This window comes from Anthonomus grandis, chromosome 9 (genome assembly GCF_022605725.1).
Source record: "Anthonomus grandis grandis chromosome 9, icAntGran1.3, whole genome shotgun sequence".
Classification (NCBI taxonomy): domain Eukaryota; kingdom Metazoa; phylum Arthropoda; class Insecta; order Coleoptera; family Curculionidae; genus Anthonomus; species Anthonomus grandis.
Window position 1 is genome coordinate 2,227,147 of NC_065554.1, and position 12,053 is coordinate 2,239,199.

The 12,053-nt window shown below is 30.8% G+C and overlaps 1 protein-coding gene across 3 annotated transcripts in view; it reads left to right on the plus strand.

Annotated features, from left to right (window-relative positions):
* LOC126740286 (corticotropin-releasing factor receptor 2-like) overlaps window positions 1-12,053 on the plus strand; it is a 29,037-nt gene that overhangs the window by 8,682 nt on the left and 8,302 nt on the right. For 2 of the 3 annotated variants that reach the window (XM_050446241.1, XM_050446242.1), the window contains exons 2-7: window positions 4,331-4,381; window positions 4,542-4,721; window positions 4,786-4,951; window positions 5,004-5,126; window positions 5,550-6,038; window positions 6,098-6,305. In XM_050446241.1, the coding sequence (XP_050302198.1) occupies window positions 4,331-4,381; window positions 4,542-4,721; window positions 4,786-4,951; window positions 5,004-5,126; window positions 5,550-6,038; window positions 6,098-6,305 (1,217 nt within the window). Of the gene's footprint in view, window positions 1-1,993; window positions 3,672-4,330; window positions 4,382-4,541; window positions 4,722-4,785; window positions 4,952-5,003; window positions 5,127-5,549; window positions 6,039-6,097; window positions 6,306-12,053 lie in introns of those variants that run through there. The other variant, XM_050446243.1, reaches the window with a different exon arrangement.

Consider the following 12,053-nt stretch of genomic DNA (forward strand, 5'->3'; position numbering starts at 1 on the left):
ATAGCTTGAACCTTAAACTAAAGAAATGACACTTTTGTTCATCATCGATAAAGTGAACCGTTTTGGAGAAAAAAAAGTAATCACTGTTTTATTTTAATTAAAAGAACCATGATATATTATTTTTTCAGCGATGCGACAGTTGTATAATCTAAAAAAGTACATGTTTTTTAAAATGCAGCGTGCTTCTTAAAAAAACAACCTAAAAAGAACGTTTTAAAAAACATTTATTTTGACAAGCTGCAATACAGTGTACTCTATGCAAGAACGAAGAACCTTAATTTTAATATTACAATTGAATGTATAAATTAAATCTGCAAATAAAGCATGAAATATGATAATACAATAGTAAGCATATACATAGGCAAAATAATATATATAGGATGGCATAATTGTGTACAAAACTAATTATTTTTGCATCTTTTAATCGGCGTTTTGTTTTTCTAAACTCACCATTCTTGCAAACGTTTCTATGGTACACAATAAACAAATCTATGTTTCAAAATTTGCCATTTTCACATTATTAATGATCCTTTATTTCGATACTAGGGAAAAGATTTCCTAATGGCACTATTCCAAATAAAAGACATTCCAAGGAATTTTCCAACGTCTAAAGGAAACTGGTAGGCGATTCCACTTATTAAGGTGATATTATTGACTTTCTTTATTGTGATTTTAGGAAGTTTTTGGAAAAAAGTACTAGTGCTGATCAGAAAAGAACAGTACATACAGTACAATTGAAGAAAAATATTTTGGATGCTCTAGCTGATACTCCTTCAACGAGTACTCGAAAATTAACCGGTCAGCTTAATACACCAAAAACAATAACACATAAAGAACTCCAGGAACAGCTGCAGGAACTGCTCTAGCTGATACTCCTTCAACGAGTACTCGAAAATTAACCGGTCAGCTTAATACACCAAAAACAATAACACATAAAGAACTCCAGGAACAGCTGTTGTACCCATATAATATGTAGATTATAGTTTGCGAACTGGGTATTAGATCAGCAGCGAACTAATCCAAACTTCATTAGCATTATTCTTTTTTTTACCGATGGAGCACGGGCATATATGGGCTGATGAAACTCCTCATGCCACTGTTTCTCATTATCAACATCAGTTCCAATCCATTAATATCTCAGCAGAAAACATGGCAATTCTTTGATTGGGCTATTCGTATTAGCGCCATAATTAAATGAAGAACTTTATTTGGAGTTCCTTCAAAACAATATTCTGGATTTAATAGAGGATTTTCCACATGCGAACCGCCGAAACAGCGGTATTTTACGCATGATGAAGCCCCACCTCATTTCAGCGTTGCTGTGAGGAACCACATGAATAACGTTTTTCCAAACCGTTGGATAGGTAGAGGAGGAACATTGCCTGGTTTCATGATCTAACGCCATTGGATTTTTATTTATGGCGTCAACTTAAAACCTGGTTGTATTCAACTCCTATCGATACTCGGGAGGAACTTTTACAGAGAAACAAGATTCATTGTGGTGCGATAAGGAACAATTTAGGGTTGTTGTCGCAAGTACAATAGTCTCCGATTCGTCGTATCCGCGAGTGTATCAGACGTTACGGAGCCCAAGCTGAACCTACTTATTAAGTTTTTAATTAATTGTTCCAAATTATTACCTTCTTGATTACATTCTTTTATCATGTTCTTTTTTCGTTGCAAGAAAAACATAGGTTTTTCTTTTTTTTAAGGTTAGGTTTAGATTTTTTTAAGGTTATAGGTTTACTTTTTCAGATAAAACAACTTAAAATCGAACTTCTCTACTGTTTGAATAACTGTCGCATCACTGGAAAAAAAACATATAATTCTTATAATAAAAATAAAGCAGTGATTCTTTTTCTTCCCCAAAACAATTCGTTTTATCGATAATGAACAAAAGTTAATTTTCTTTGGTTTAAGATACATGCTATTTGTTACTTCAGAGTTTTTATTACAATGTTCAACCTAGTCTGCCCCTGGTAAAAAAAACAAGATAAATGTGTTAAGGATTCTGTTTTAAGAGGTCCTTAGTAGTGTTGATCACGTAAAATTTATATTAAATTGTAATAAGTACTCAATTATATTCCATTCCATTCTATTCCAAATTATTTTAAAGAACATTGGTATAAAATATTTTTTAATGGATACCTGTCAATTTTAATATACAACACCGATATATCTTCTTATAATTTATAACTAAGAGACAGAAAATCTTTAAAATGATATCATACACGATATTACCTATTTTTTTAGCTTCTTTTTAGAAACACGTTTTTTCCAGTCTGTCGACCAATTAAATACAAACATTTCGTACAAATCTTCTTTAAAAGATACGAGCGCCGAGAGACTATTTAATGGTTGTTCGTGGGTTATGATCAATTTTGGATTTTTTCTACTTTATCTGTATAAGCATTGACACCACTTTCTGATATAACAGGGCCGAGATATTAAAAAAAAATTGGGGCATACTTTGGATTGGCGAAGCCTAGCGAATATCTCTTAAACATTCTTTAAATGTTACGTAAATATTTTTTTTCCTAGAAGACTGACGTCAACCAGTCCAACGGTGAACGAAGCAATAAAAAGTCCAAGAGATCATGTTTCTTGGACTTGTAAACTGCCAAAGTCTTGTTTCTGTCATTCATTTGCCAATAGTCCACAAAAAATCTTGTATTATTCTTTTCTCTACTAATACAACTAGAGGTGTACAAGACCTCTGAGATTGTTGTAGCATTCGTTGTATCTTTATGTCTTGTAGCACTAAATAAACTTTACCTTATTTAACAAAAGGAACTTTTCGAGGTGCTTGTCTTAACGGGGCATGTGTTATTACGGTGTTGCAACAAATCAATACTTCCCAGGTCATTATTGTGTAACAAAATACATCTTAATATTCTTCAAGAAGACTTCGGAACTTAGATTCAGTATCTTTCCATATTTTTCTTTAATTCTGCCATTAATCACCACCTTTAAATTAGCTGATATTGTTATATCTCTAGATAACTTAACAACTTTGGCGTTATCTTTATCTTCATAGATGGCGACCATGAGGACTTTTCACTTCCCGTTAGCAATATCGGATATTACACATCATACATAACTTTTGCAGTTACGTATCATTCTGCTCGAATGTTTTGAAGCCAGTGGATGCTTTTATCATTCACTGACTTCAGAAATAAATTTGGTGGTGGTGAAATTCAACGTTGATCTACCACAATTACACATTTTTTTGCGTCACTACTACGTTCGTTCCAGGATCAAATTTTCTCAAAGGTCAAAATTCAAATCAGTCAAACAGTCAAGTTTCAAAAGGTCAGATGTATTAGGAGAGGAAATATCGATCTTAAACTGTTGAAGGCCCTCATCAGGTGCTTGTCATCGAGATTTTCAAATGAGCATGGTATATATGTTTTGACTTTAAAACTCGATTTCGCTTTTTAAAAAAAAAAGTTTTTTTTAATAAGATAATTATTATTTAATTAAACTAATTATTAAAACTTCAAAATTCAAATGGACATAGATTAAATATACAACTTAAAACTAATCTTACAGAACTAACTTAAAATTATTATGCGTGCTGTATTTATAGAAAATAGGACAGCGGTGTCAGCGGTTCCCATGGTAGGAGCATCGGGCGTAGACAATGGTAGAGTTTATGTAGTAGTATAATGGTAGGTTTGCTAATCGGCGGAAATAGTAATGTTAAAAAAATTCCTAGAACTGCTGACTCTGGTTCGTTGCGAAATAACACGTGTGTGGTTTTGTATTTCAACATATAACATATATGCTATAGATGATCTTTGCCCTATCTGATCTCTAGGGTACGTCATAGTTAAGAATCAGACAAAGTAGTTTAGACTCAAAGTATTTTTTATACTCTCTAAGGTTTATAAAGTTCCTAAGTTTCCTTCTAGCAAGTTTTAATAAAATATTTAAACTAGTATGATTGTAAATAAATAAAAATAATAAATATTTTATAAAATTTTTAGTTTTTTGCATGCAAAAATTGCGAGTCACACGAAGAAGTTAAAAATAAATTATAAACATCGACTGTAAATTTTAATCATCTATACCATTTAATTTAGTCGATATTAAATTTTTAATAGAAAAGGGCTGCTGATATTTAGAGGGCGTGTCATAAATTCAAAAAAATGTTAAGAAAATTATAAAAGTTTAGCATATGTTAATATATTAAACTTATGAGATTATTTATTTTTTTTAAGTAACCTAAGAATTCACAATCTTAAAGATAAGTATTTTATTTTAAAACATTAAATATAAAATATTTCGGAAGGCATTTTTAATAATACTATGAAATTTTTATTTTCAGGAAGCTCTTCCCAATCAACCTTATCAAGAATATTGCCCACCAGAAGGTTACGTATGTATCTATATTAAAATTATTGCATATAATATTTTTGCGTGCAAACATATAAGATCTTCATCTGATATGTTTGCATGCAATATAGAATCTTCATCTACGTAAACTATTAAATTTTATAACTTTAAGCATTTACTGTATAATCTTAAGTTGTTTTTAGGATTCTTCTAAAAAATGTTCTGTTAGAGGAAATTATGTTTCACAGCCCATCTGGAATCACATAAGCGGATTTTACTGTTACATTTACACAAACAAAGCTAGATTTTCAAAAAAATACACATACTACACTAATTATCTATTTAATTGTAACGGAACTAATCTGAGCTTACCGGTTGCAATTGTAAGTTAATGTTTTCCATCAATTATTATAATATTTCGGTTCTTAAACAATTAAATAACACTAGGTGAATGATTATACGATAGCCTTGTACGACTACAAAAATACAGCTTCAGCGGAATTGCTAAGAAATTCTTTCAAAACACAGGACTTCTTTGACAATTACATAAAATGTTGCAAAGATGCGGAAAAGTGCTGTGCAAAGTTAATGACAAATGAAAACATTATTTCAGGTAAGTCCCCTACATCCAATTTTGTATTGATGTCGTAATAGAACCTTTGCAGATCAATTCAGATGTCCAGTTGTATGGGATGCATGGTCCTGCTTTCCTCTTACCCCAGTTGGTACAACAGCCACTTTGCCATGTAGCAGTCAAGCATATCAATCACCTGATAAGGTGTGTACATGTAAGTAAGCTAAAAAATTTTCTTTACTTTCTTATGTATTGTTCCTGTATGGTGCAGAAAAATATTTGGGACCACTGGTCACAGAAATATTTCGTAGCCTCACCTCGGCTATATCAGTAGATCTTGAGTACAATTTTCTTTTTACATAAACCTTATAATTTTGCTCAATAATTTAAACAAAAAAATTGAGCTAGAGCTGGTTATTTTTCTTAGGTTAGTTACAAAGTCTGAATGATAGTAATTTCCATGGCATCTTATCTATTTTTTATTTTTTGTGTCAAAAAGACGCGCTGATGCAGGTAACTTAAAGTATATTCTATTATTATAATATAATTCTCTTTACCTATTTATAATGAGGTATTAATAATTTAGTAGTATGAGGTATTATTAAGCTAGTAATGTTATTAATGATTTTTTTTCTAGTAGAAAGTAATAAAGTCTGTTACAAAAACCAGACCACAGGTTTAGCAGAATGGAACCAACAAACCGATTATTCAACATGCACAATAGCACCTGTATACCTCAGAAGGCACAACTACCATGTGACCGCCCTCTACGTCTGCACTGCATTTTCCTTTCCCGCCATTGTAATATTTTTGGTTATTCCAGTATTTCGAGAGACAACACGAGTGATTCTGCATAGAAATCTTCTCGTTGCAATTGTAGTAAGAAATATTTTTACAATACTGGCGAAAAAAATCGTAATCATTGATGCTTTATTATCGAGCTCTCTTAGTAACCACGTGATGGAGAGTAACTCTGTTTTATGTCGAATACTATCATTTTTTATGTCAGCTGCTACAAATGCAACATATGCCTGTATGCTAGTCGATGGATACTATTTACATAAAGTTATTGTAAGAACGTTTGCTAGAGAGCCTTCCCTGGTTACACTTTATATTGTTGTCACTGGTAAGAAATAACGATAAATATTATCTTTAAATCAATCCAATTATAATTTATTATTTAAGTATTGACCTTTCTTCCGTCAATAATCTGGGCTAGCATAGTAGCAGCTAATGAGCGCACTTCTTGTTGGATGGTGGATACAAATGGAGAACAATGGTCAGTAGACAGCTTTCGAGTAGCAATTTTAAGCATCAACACTGTACTCCTACTAGATATTATTAGAATCATGATTTCGAAAATGAAGCAGGGTGGACCAACCAGACAAACAAAGTAAGTAAAAGAATACTCATTTATAGATTTAAAAAAATCTTATATATACTCGGAAGTGATGTTTGAAGTACGGAAATCAATTCAATTACTATTATTATCTTACAATCATATAAGATTTAAGTAAGTTAAAAAGAGTATGATAGCATTTTTGCTACTTCTCCTAAACCAACTAGATTTGAACCCAAATTGAACATAAAAAAGCCGAGACATGTATATTCCATTTCTGATAGTGAATGATTGCCGTTCTCTTTTTAACTTAAGGCTTTGCCTATGAATATTTGACGTTTACCATGTATGCCTATAAAAACTTCTTGAAAAATTTTCGAATAATTTATTCATGGATCCTTGGACATTATCCCTGTCCAAGGGGTTGCAGATAACAGTAGGATAATATGCTTGTTTTTATTTCCTGTTCGTTTTATAAAAAAACATTTTCAACATTTTTTATTCTGTCTTTCGTTCCTAATATATAGCTATTTAATTTTTTTTTAAATTGTCACTCAGTATTCTAGTATTCTTATGATAAAAAAATATTACATTATTGTTTCATTTGAGAAAAGTCACTTAAAACGGTTTATTACATTTTATTTATATTCATTTTTTAACCACCAAGGAAACCAAGGAACTCAAGGAAAATTATTGAAATTTTATATAAAGTCTATTAAAATTGATTCTTCTCTATAAGGAACACTAACAAAACATAATGGTTAAGGTTTTCCTATCAAAAAAATTGATAGTTATTGTATGGTCTGCAAACTGGTCACTTTTTGAACCAAAACTTAAATATGTCAAAAACTTCCTTACGTCATGTTATGTCAGACTTACATAAATACAGTGGGAGTCTGTAACTTGGAATAAATTCGACAATAAATAAATAGCGTGTTCGGAAAAACGCTCGGACACGTCAATTGAGATTGTAAGTTTTTATACAGGGTGTGTCATGAGGGGCAGGGCTAATACCGACTTTCTTATTTTAAATGGCACACCCTATATGTTATTATATTTTTGGATTTTCCACAAAATTTTAAACATTTTGATGTATTACATGCATTACATTACCTTCGATTTTTATACGTATTCCGTACCATTACCGTATTCGATTGTTTTTCAAGATACAAGGCGGATTATAGGGATGAAATTTTCCTGCTTCAAAAACCCTTACTACTAAAAACTTCCAATTCGCACGCTACCTGCCTAGTGGAAGTATTAGGACTTTCTTCAATGGCTAATAACACGTTAGTTTTGGTGTCTTCATTAAGCGCTGATCGACTAGGACTACTTATTGTTCTTACATGATCATTTTCCCGAAACTGTTTTTCATTCTTACTTATAGTACTTTCAGATATAAGTGGTAAATCAGTATACTTTTATCTGAATATATGCAAAACTTCATTTTAACTTCTTGTTTTCCGCACCCAATCATCTTTAAGATTTCAATCTTGTGCTTTTCACTTAAATAGCGCATTTCGTAGAAAAATTAAAACAAACTTAAATTTGATTATCCGACAGTAAAGGCACGTCTTGTAGCAATGTCAAAATTTATAAAATGTCAAAATTATAAAAATATCACATTTTTATAGGACATTTATAAAATACATTACGAATAAAACTGCTTTTTACTGAAACGCATATTTTTTGAATTTAAAGCATTTTTAAAATAAATACTCAAAACTTAAAAACAGGTGAATAAAGGTATGGGATGTGATACATCAGAATGTTTGGAATTTTGTGCAGAATCCAAAAATATAATAACTATAATAACTTATATAAACTAATGTCACATTTAAAATAAGAAAGTTGAGTCAGTGAAATTCAAAACTTACCTTATTCAAAAATCTACATTTTGGGAAATCGCATAAAAACTGTATCTTTTGATCTGTTGGGAAAATGTCTAGCTAATTCTATGAAAATAGAAAACTAATCACAAATTAATTATTTAATGGTAAAAATTAATTCATCCAAATTTATTATTTAAATAATATATCTAAATAAAATTCATAAGAATAGTTTAACTACAAAAGCATTAATATAGAAAAAGGCACTAATAAACTAAGACGTTAAAACAACAATTAAAATAACGAAATTTAAAGATTTAAATTTCGAAAGTGTCTTTCTTCATGTCAATTCTATCAACTTCAAGAGGTATTTCATTTAAGTCTTTCTCATTTATTCCGATCTTAAGTTCCTCCTTGTAGTATTGCAATTTATTGAGTTCTTTCCAAATCACTCCAAAATGTTACTACTACTAAATGTTTTATTTAAGAGAATCATTCTTTTTCACATTTGCTATAACAGAAGATTTAAAATAAAATACTGAAACATCTTGCCCCAAAAAGTTACATTTTTCTGTATTTGTAAAAAACGTGTAAGCATTCCCGTTATTCAATGATTGTGTCTTTTTTTCTTAATTCTTATTTTATTTTATTAATACAGATATCGGGTAGCCTGGACAGCTATGAAGTTTCTAAGCATTTTTATTTCGTAAATTTCGTCTTCCTTGCCGTTCATTTAATATAGGAGTACTAATTTCACAAACTGAACAATATAAATATTTAAAAAAAATCAATATCTAAGGATGTCCTTCTCACAACCTTTTATTATTAAAAAAACGTTTTTATGTTCAACACTTGCAACACCGGACAACGAAATTAGCGTTAAGTTTTGACAGATAGGATAAGGCGAGTTTTGCTGCAAACGCCTACTATGATAAAAAAAATGTTTGTAAATATAAAATTTAATAATGCCCTCTATAAGGGATAAAATATGTTTTGGTACCAATAAGGTTTTAGGGTTATGCAGAGATAATAAACGATCACAAATGTAATAGGCTACTTTTGGAACTCACTGCTTAAATTATAGTTTTTCCACATTACTTTTTTTTCCTAGTACATTTTTATAGAGTATGGTTTTACATTTTTAAGAAACTGTGGAGAAATTTAGTTTTTACAGAATTTAGAATAAACATAAGTAATATAAAAAAATAAGAACAAACAATGGAAAAAGTATTAATTTAATTGATTTAACTAGCTTTTTGGATATCCATTTTAATTTTCTTCCCTAAGTCATTCATTACTTTTCGACTCGCTGGTTCGTTCTACATTAAAAGAAGACTGCTCAGCTTGAATCCTGAACCTAATCTTTCTTATTCCTCTATTTTTTCGTCGACTCAGTGCTATGCTTTAAACTTCACTTTTCCGTTTGGTATAAATTTTGGTATTATCGGTTGGAATCATAGTTAAATAAATTTTTGTCAAGGATCTTAGTTTGAGAATAATTGGGTTTGAACTTAAAAAACTTTCTCAAATTTATTTCTGCATTTAACTCAGCAAATAATGTCTATTTTCGATTCCTTCGGTATTGTCATGCATATTGACTCACCTACAAGAATACCTAAGAGCAGTTCTACTACAAAAGACTATGTCGTGTTGAATTCTCTAACTGTACTGTTTTTAATTCTGGTTTCTCTGATCATAAAGCAGCACTAACTAAATTTTGTATAAAATCAAAAAAAAGAAATAGAAACACGCAAATTACGACGTATTTTCGCAGATAAAAATTTAACTAGTAACACTTATGACAAACCACCAATTTGGGACTTCTTTCTGGTGATGTATGTTTTCTAGGTTTTCCAAGTCCTGAGAACATTAAAATACTAGAATTAGTAAGCAACAACTGTTTGAGTTCCATATATTCTCAGAGGCAAAGAAGTAATTTGTTTACAGATAAGTTATGGCCGCAATATTAACCACTCTGTATATATATTAGCTTACTATTATGTTAACGTTGCTTTGTATTATCTTTCGCTGTATTTGCTAGTTTAAGTCTATATAATATCATGTAACGGCCTTATGCCTCAATCTTCGTTGTACCATACTTGCTGCTTGTACTGATTGTCAAATAAAAACTGTTTTTTTAAAACGTGCTTCGCGATAAGAAACATAACTGGCGCAGTCGGGTAGGATTGGAGCAGTTTGTGTGATCCAGTATTCACGTCATCCGAACGCGGTGGTCACCGCAATCCTGAGTTTTAACTCTTCAGCTCCAAACGAACGTCGGAGCTGTGAATCAACCCTGAAGTGGTCTACCACGTGAAGAAGAACAGTCAAGGCACCATTTGGTAATCAAATTACAAAGAAGAGGTGGCTGAGACGGAGATTCACCTTGAGTAGGAAAAGGTTGACATCTCCCGTCGAGAGGTAAGTGCCCAATCCTCTCAGATCCTTTCCCTTTCTCCGGTTGAGCAAGTGGAAAGTAGTTTTAAGTTTATATTTATTTATTCAATTGTCTAAAATACAAAATGTATGATAATTTATGATATTTGAATTTGAAAAATATATTTTTGATTTATTAAGGGCTAGGTTTGCTGAAACTTTAAATTTAGAAACTATTCAAGAAGAGTCAACAATTATAAATAATTCTAGCCAAATGCCGAACATCACTGTAAATTACAACCTTTTAAAAATATATGTAGACACCATTCTACCATACAACGGTGATATTAACACTTTAAACAGTTTTATCAGTGCAGCTGATTTTTTTTTTAAACTTACAATAATGATAGTGATCCTATTTTAAAACATTATTTATTAAGGACCATAAGAATGAAGCTCATAGACCGGGCTCAAGTTTTAGTAGGTAGTCGCATGGAATTAACAGATTGGCTATCCATTAAGAATGCACTAATTACTTACTTTAGCGATAAAAGAAATTTAGAATACTTAGAACAAGATCTTTTTGTGGCTTCGCCCATACGTAATGAACATCCACTTGAAGTTGCTAAAAGATTACAAGTTATAAGAAGTAACTTAGCTCAAAAAATTAATAACTTTGAATCCCGCGAAATGGATGCAGCTACAAAATTAATACATTTACGTCAATATGATACCATTTGCTTAAGAATATTCATTAGAGGTTTAGCAAACCCTTTGCAAAGTTTTATAAGACTAAAAAACCCCGACTGTATTGAAACAGCTATGGCCATGATCACAGAAGAAGAAAACTTTCAATATACACAGAATTTATATAAACCTTATTCACAGCAATTCTCACAAATACAAAAACAACCACAACATAAACATAAAAAAACTATAATAATTCTAAACAGAATCAATATATTCATTCAAATCAGTTTACAAATTCACATAAACATCAAAACCATTCTTATAACCAACAACAGACAAAATAACCTCCAAAATAATCAAAATTCATGTCAACTCGTACAAGTTATACGATACCCAGAGATCCTTCTAACAGAAACTTTAGGTCTCAAGAAATCTTCTAAATAGATAACTCAAATCACGATGACTTCCAAAACCACGAATATGATGACCCCCAATACGATCCATCAGATTATCAGTCAGATTACCCTCATGAAAACGCTACTTGTCTAGGTTATAACGATCCAATTGAAAATTGCGATTTAGAAGAACATCAAACATCTTGTGAAAATAAAAATTTTCATACAAACCCGATTTTAGATCCTCAAAAATTACCTATGAAATAAACACTAGAATAACCAATAATAGTTTACCTTATATAGAAATAAAAAATTCTCCTATGAAATTATTAATTGAGACTGGATGTTATCCTTCCATTTTAAGACCCTCAATTGCTGAAAAATATTTCCCAGACAGAATTTATCAATTTTCCTCAAAATTAAAAACAGATGTAGGAGAAAAAAATACTTTTTTCAAAGCAGATATACCAGCATTTAACGATTTAAAAACAAATAAACCAATTTCATTTATT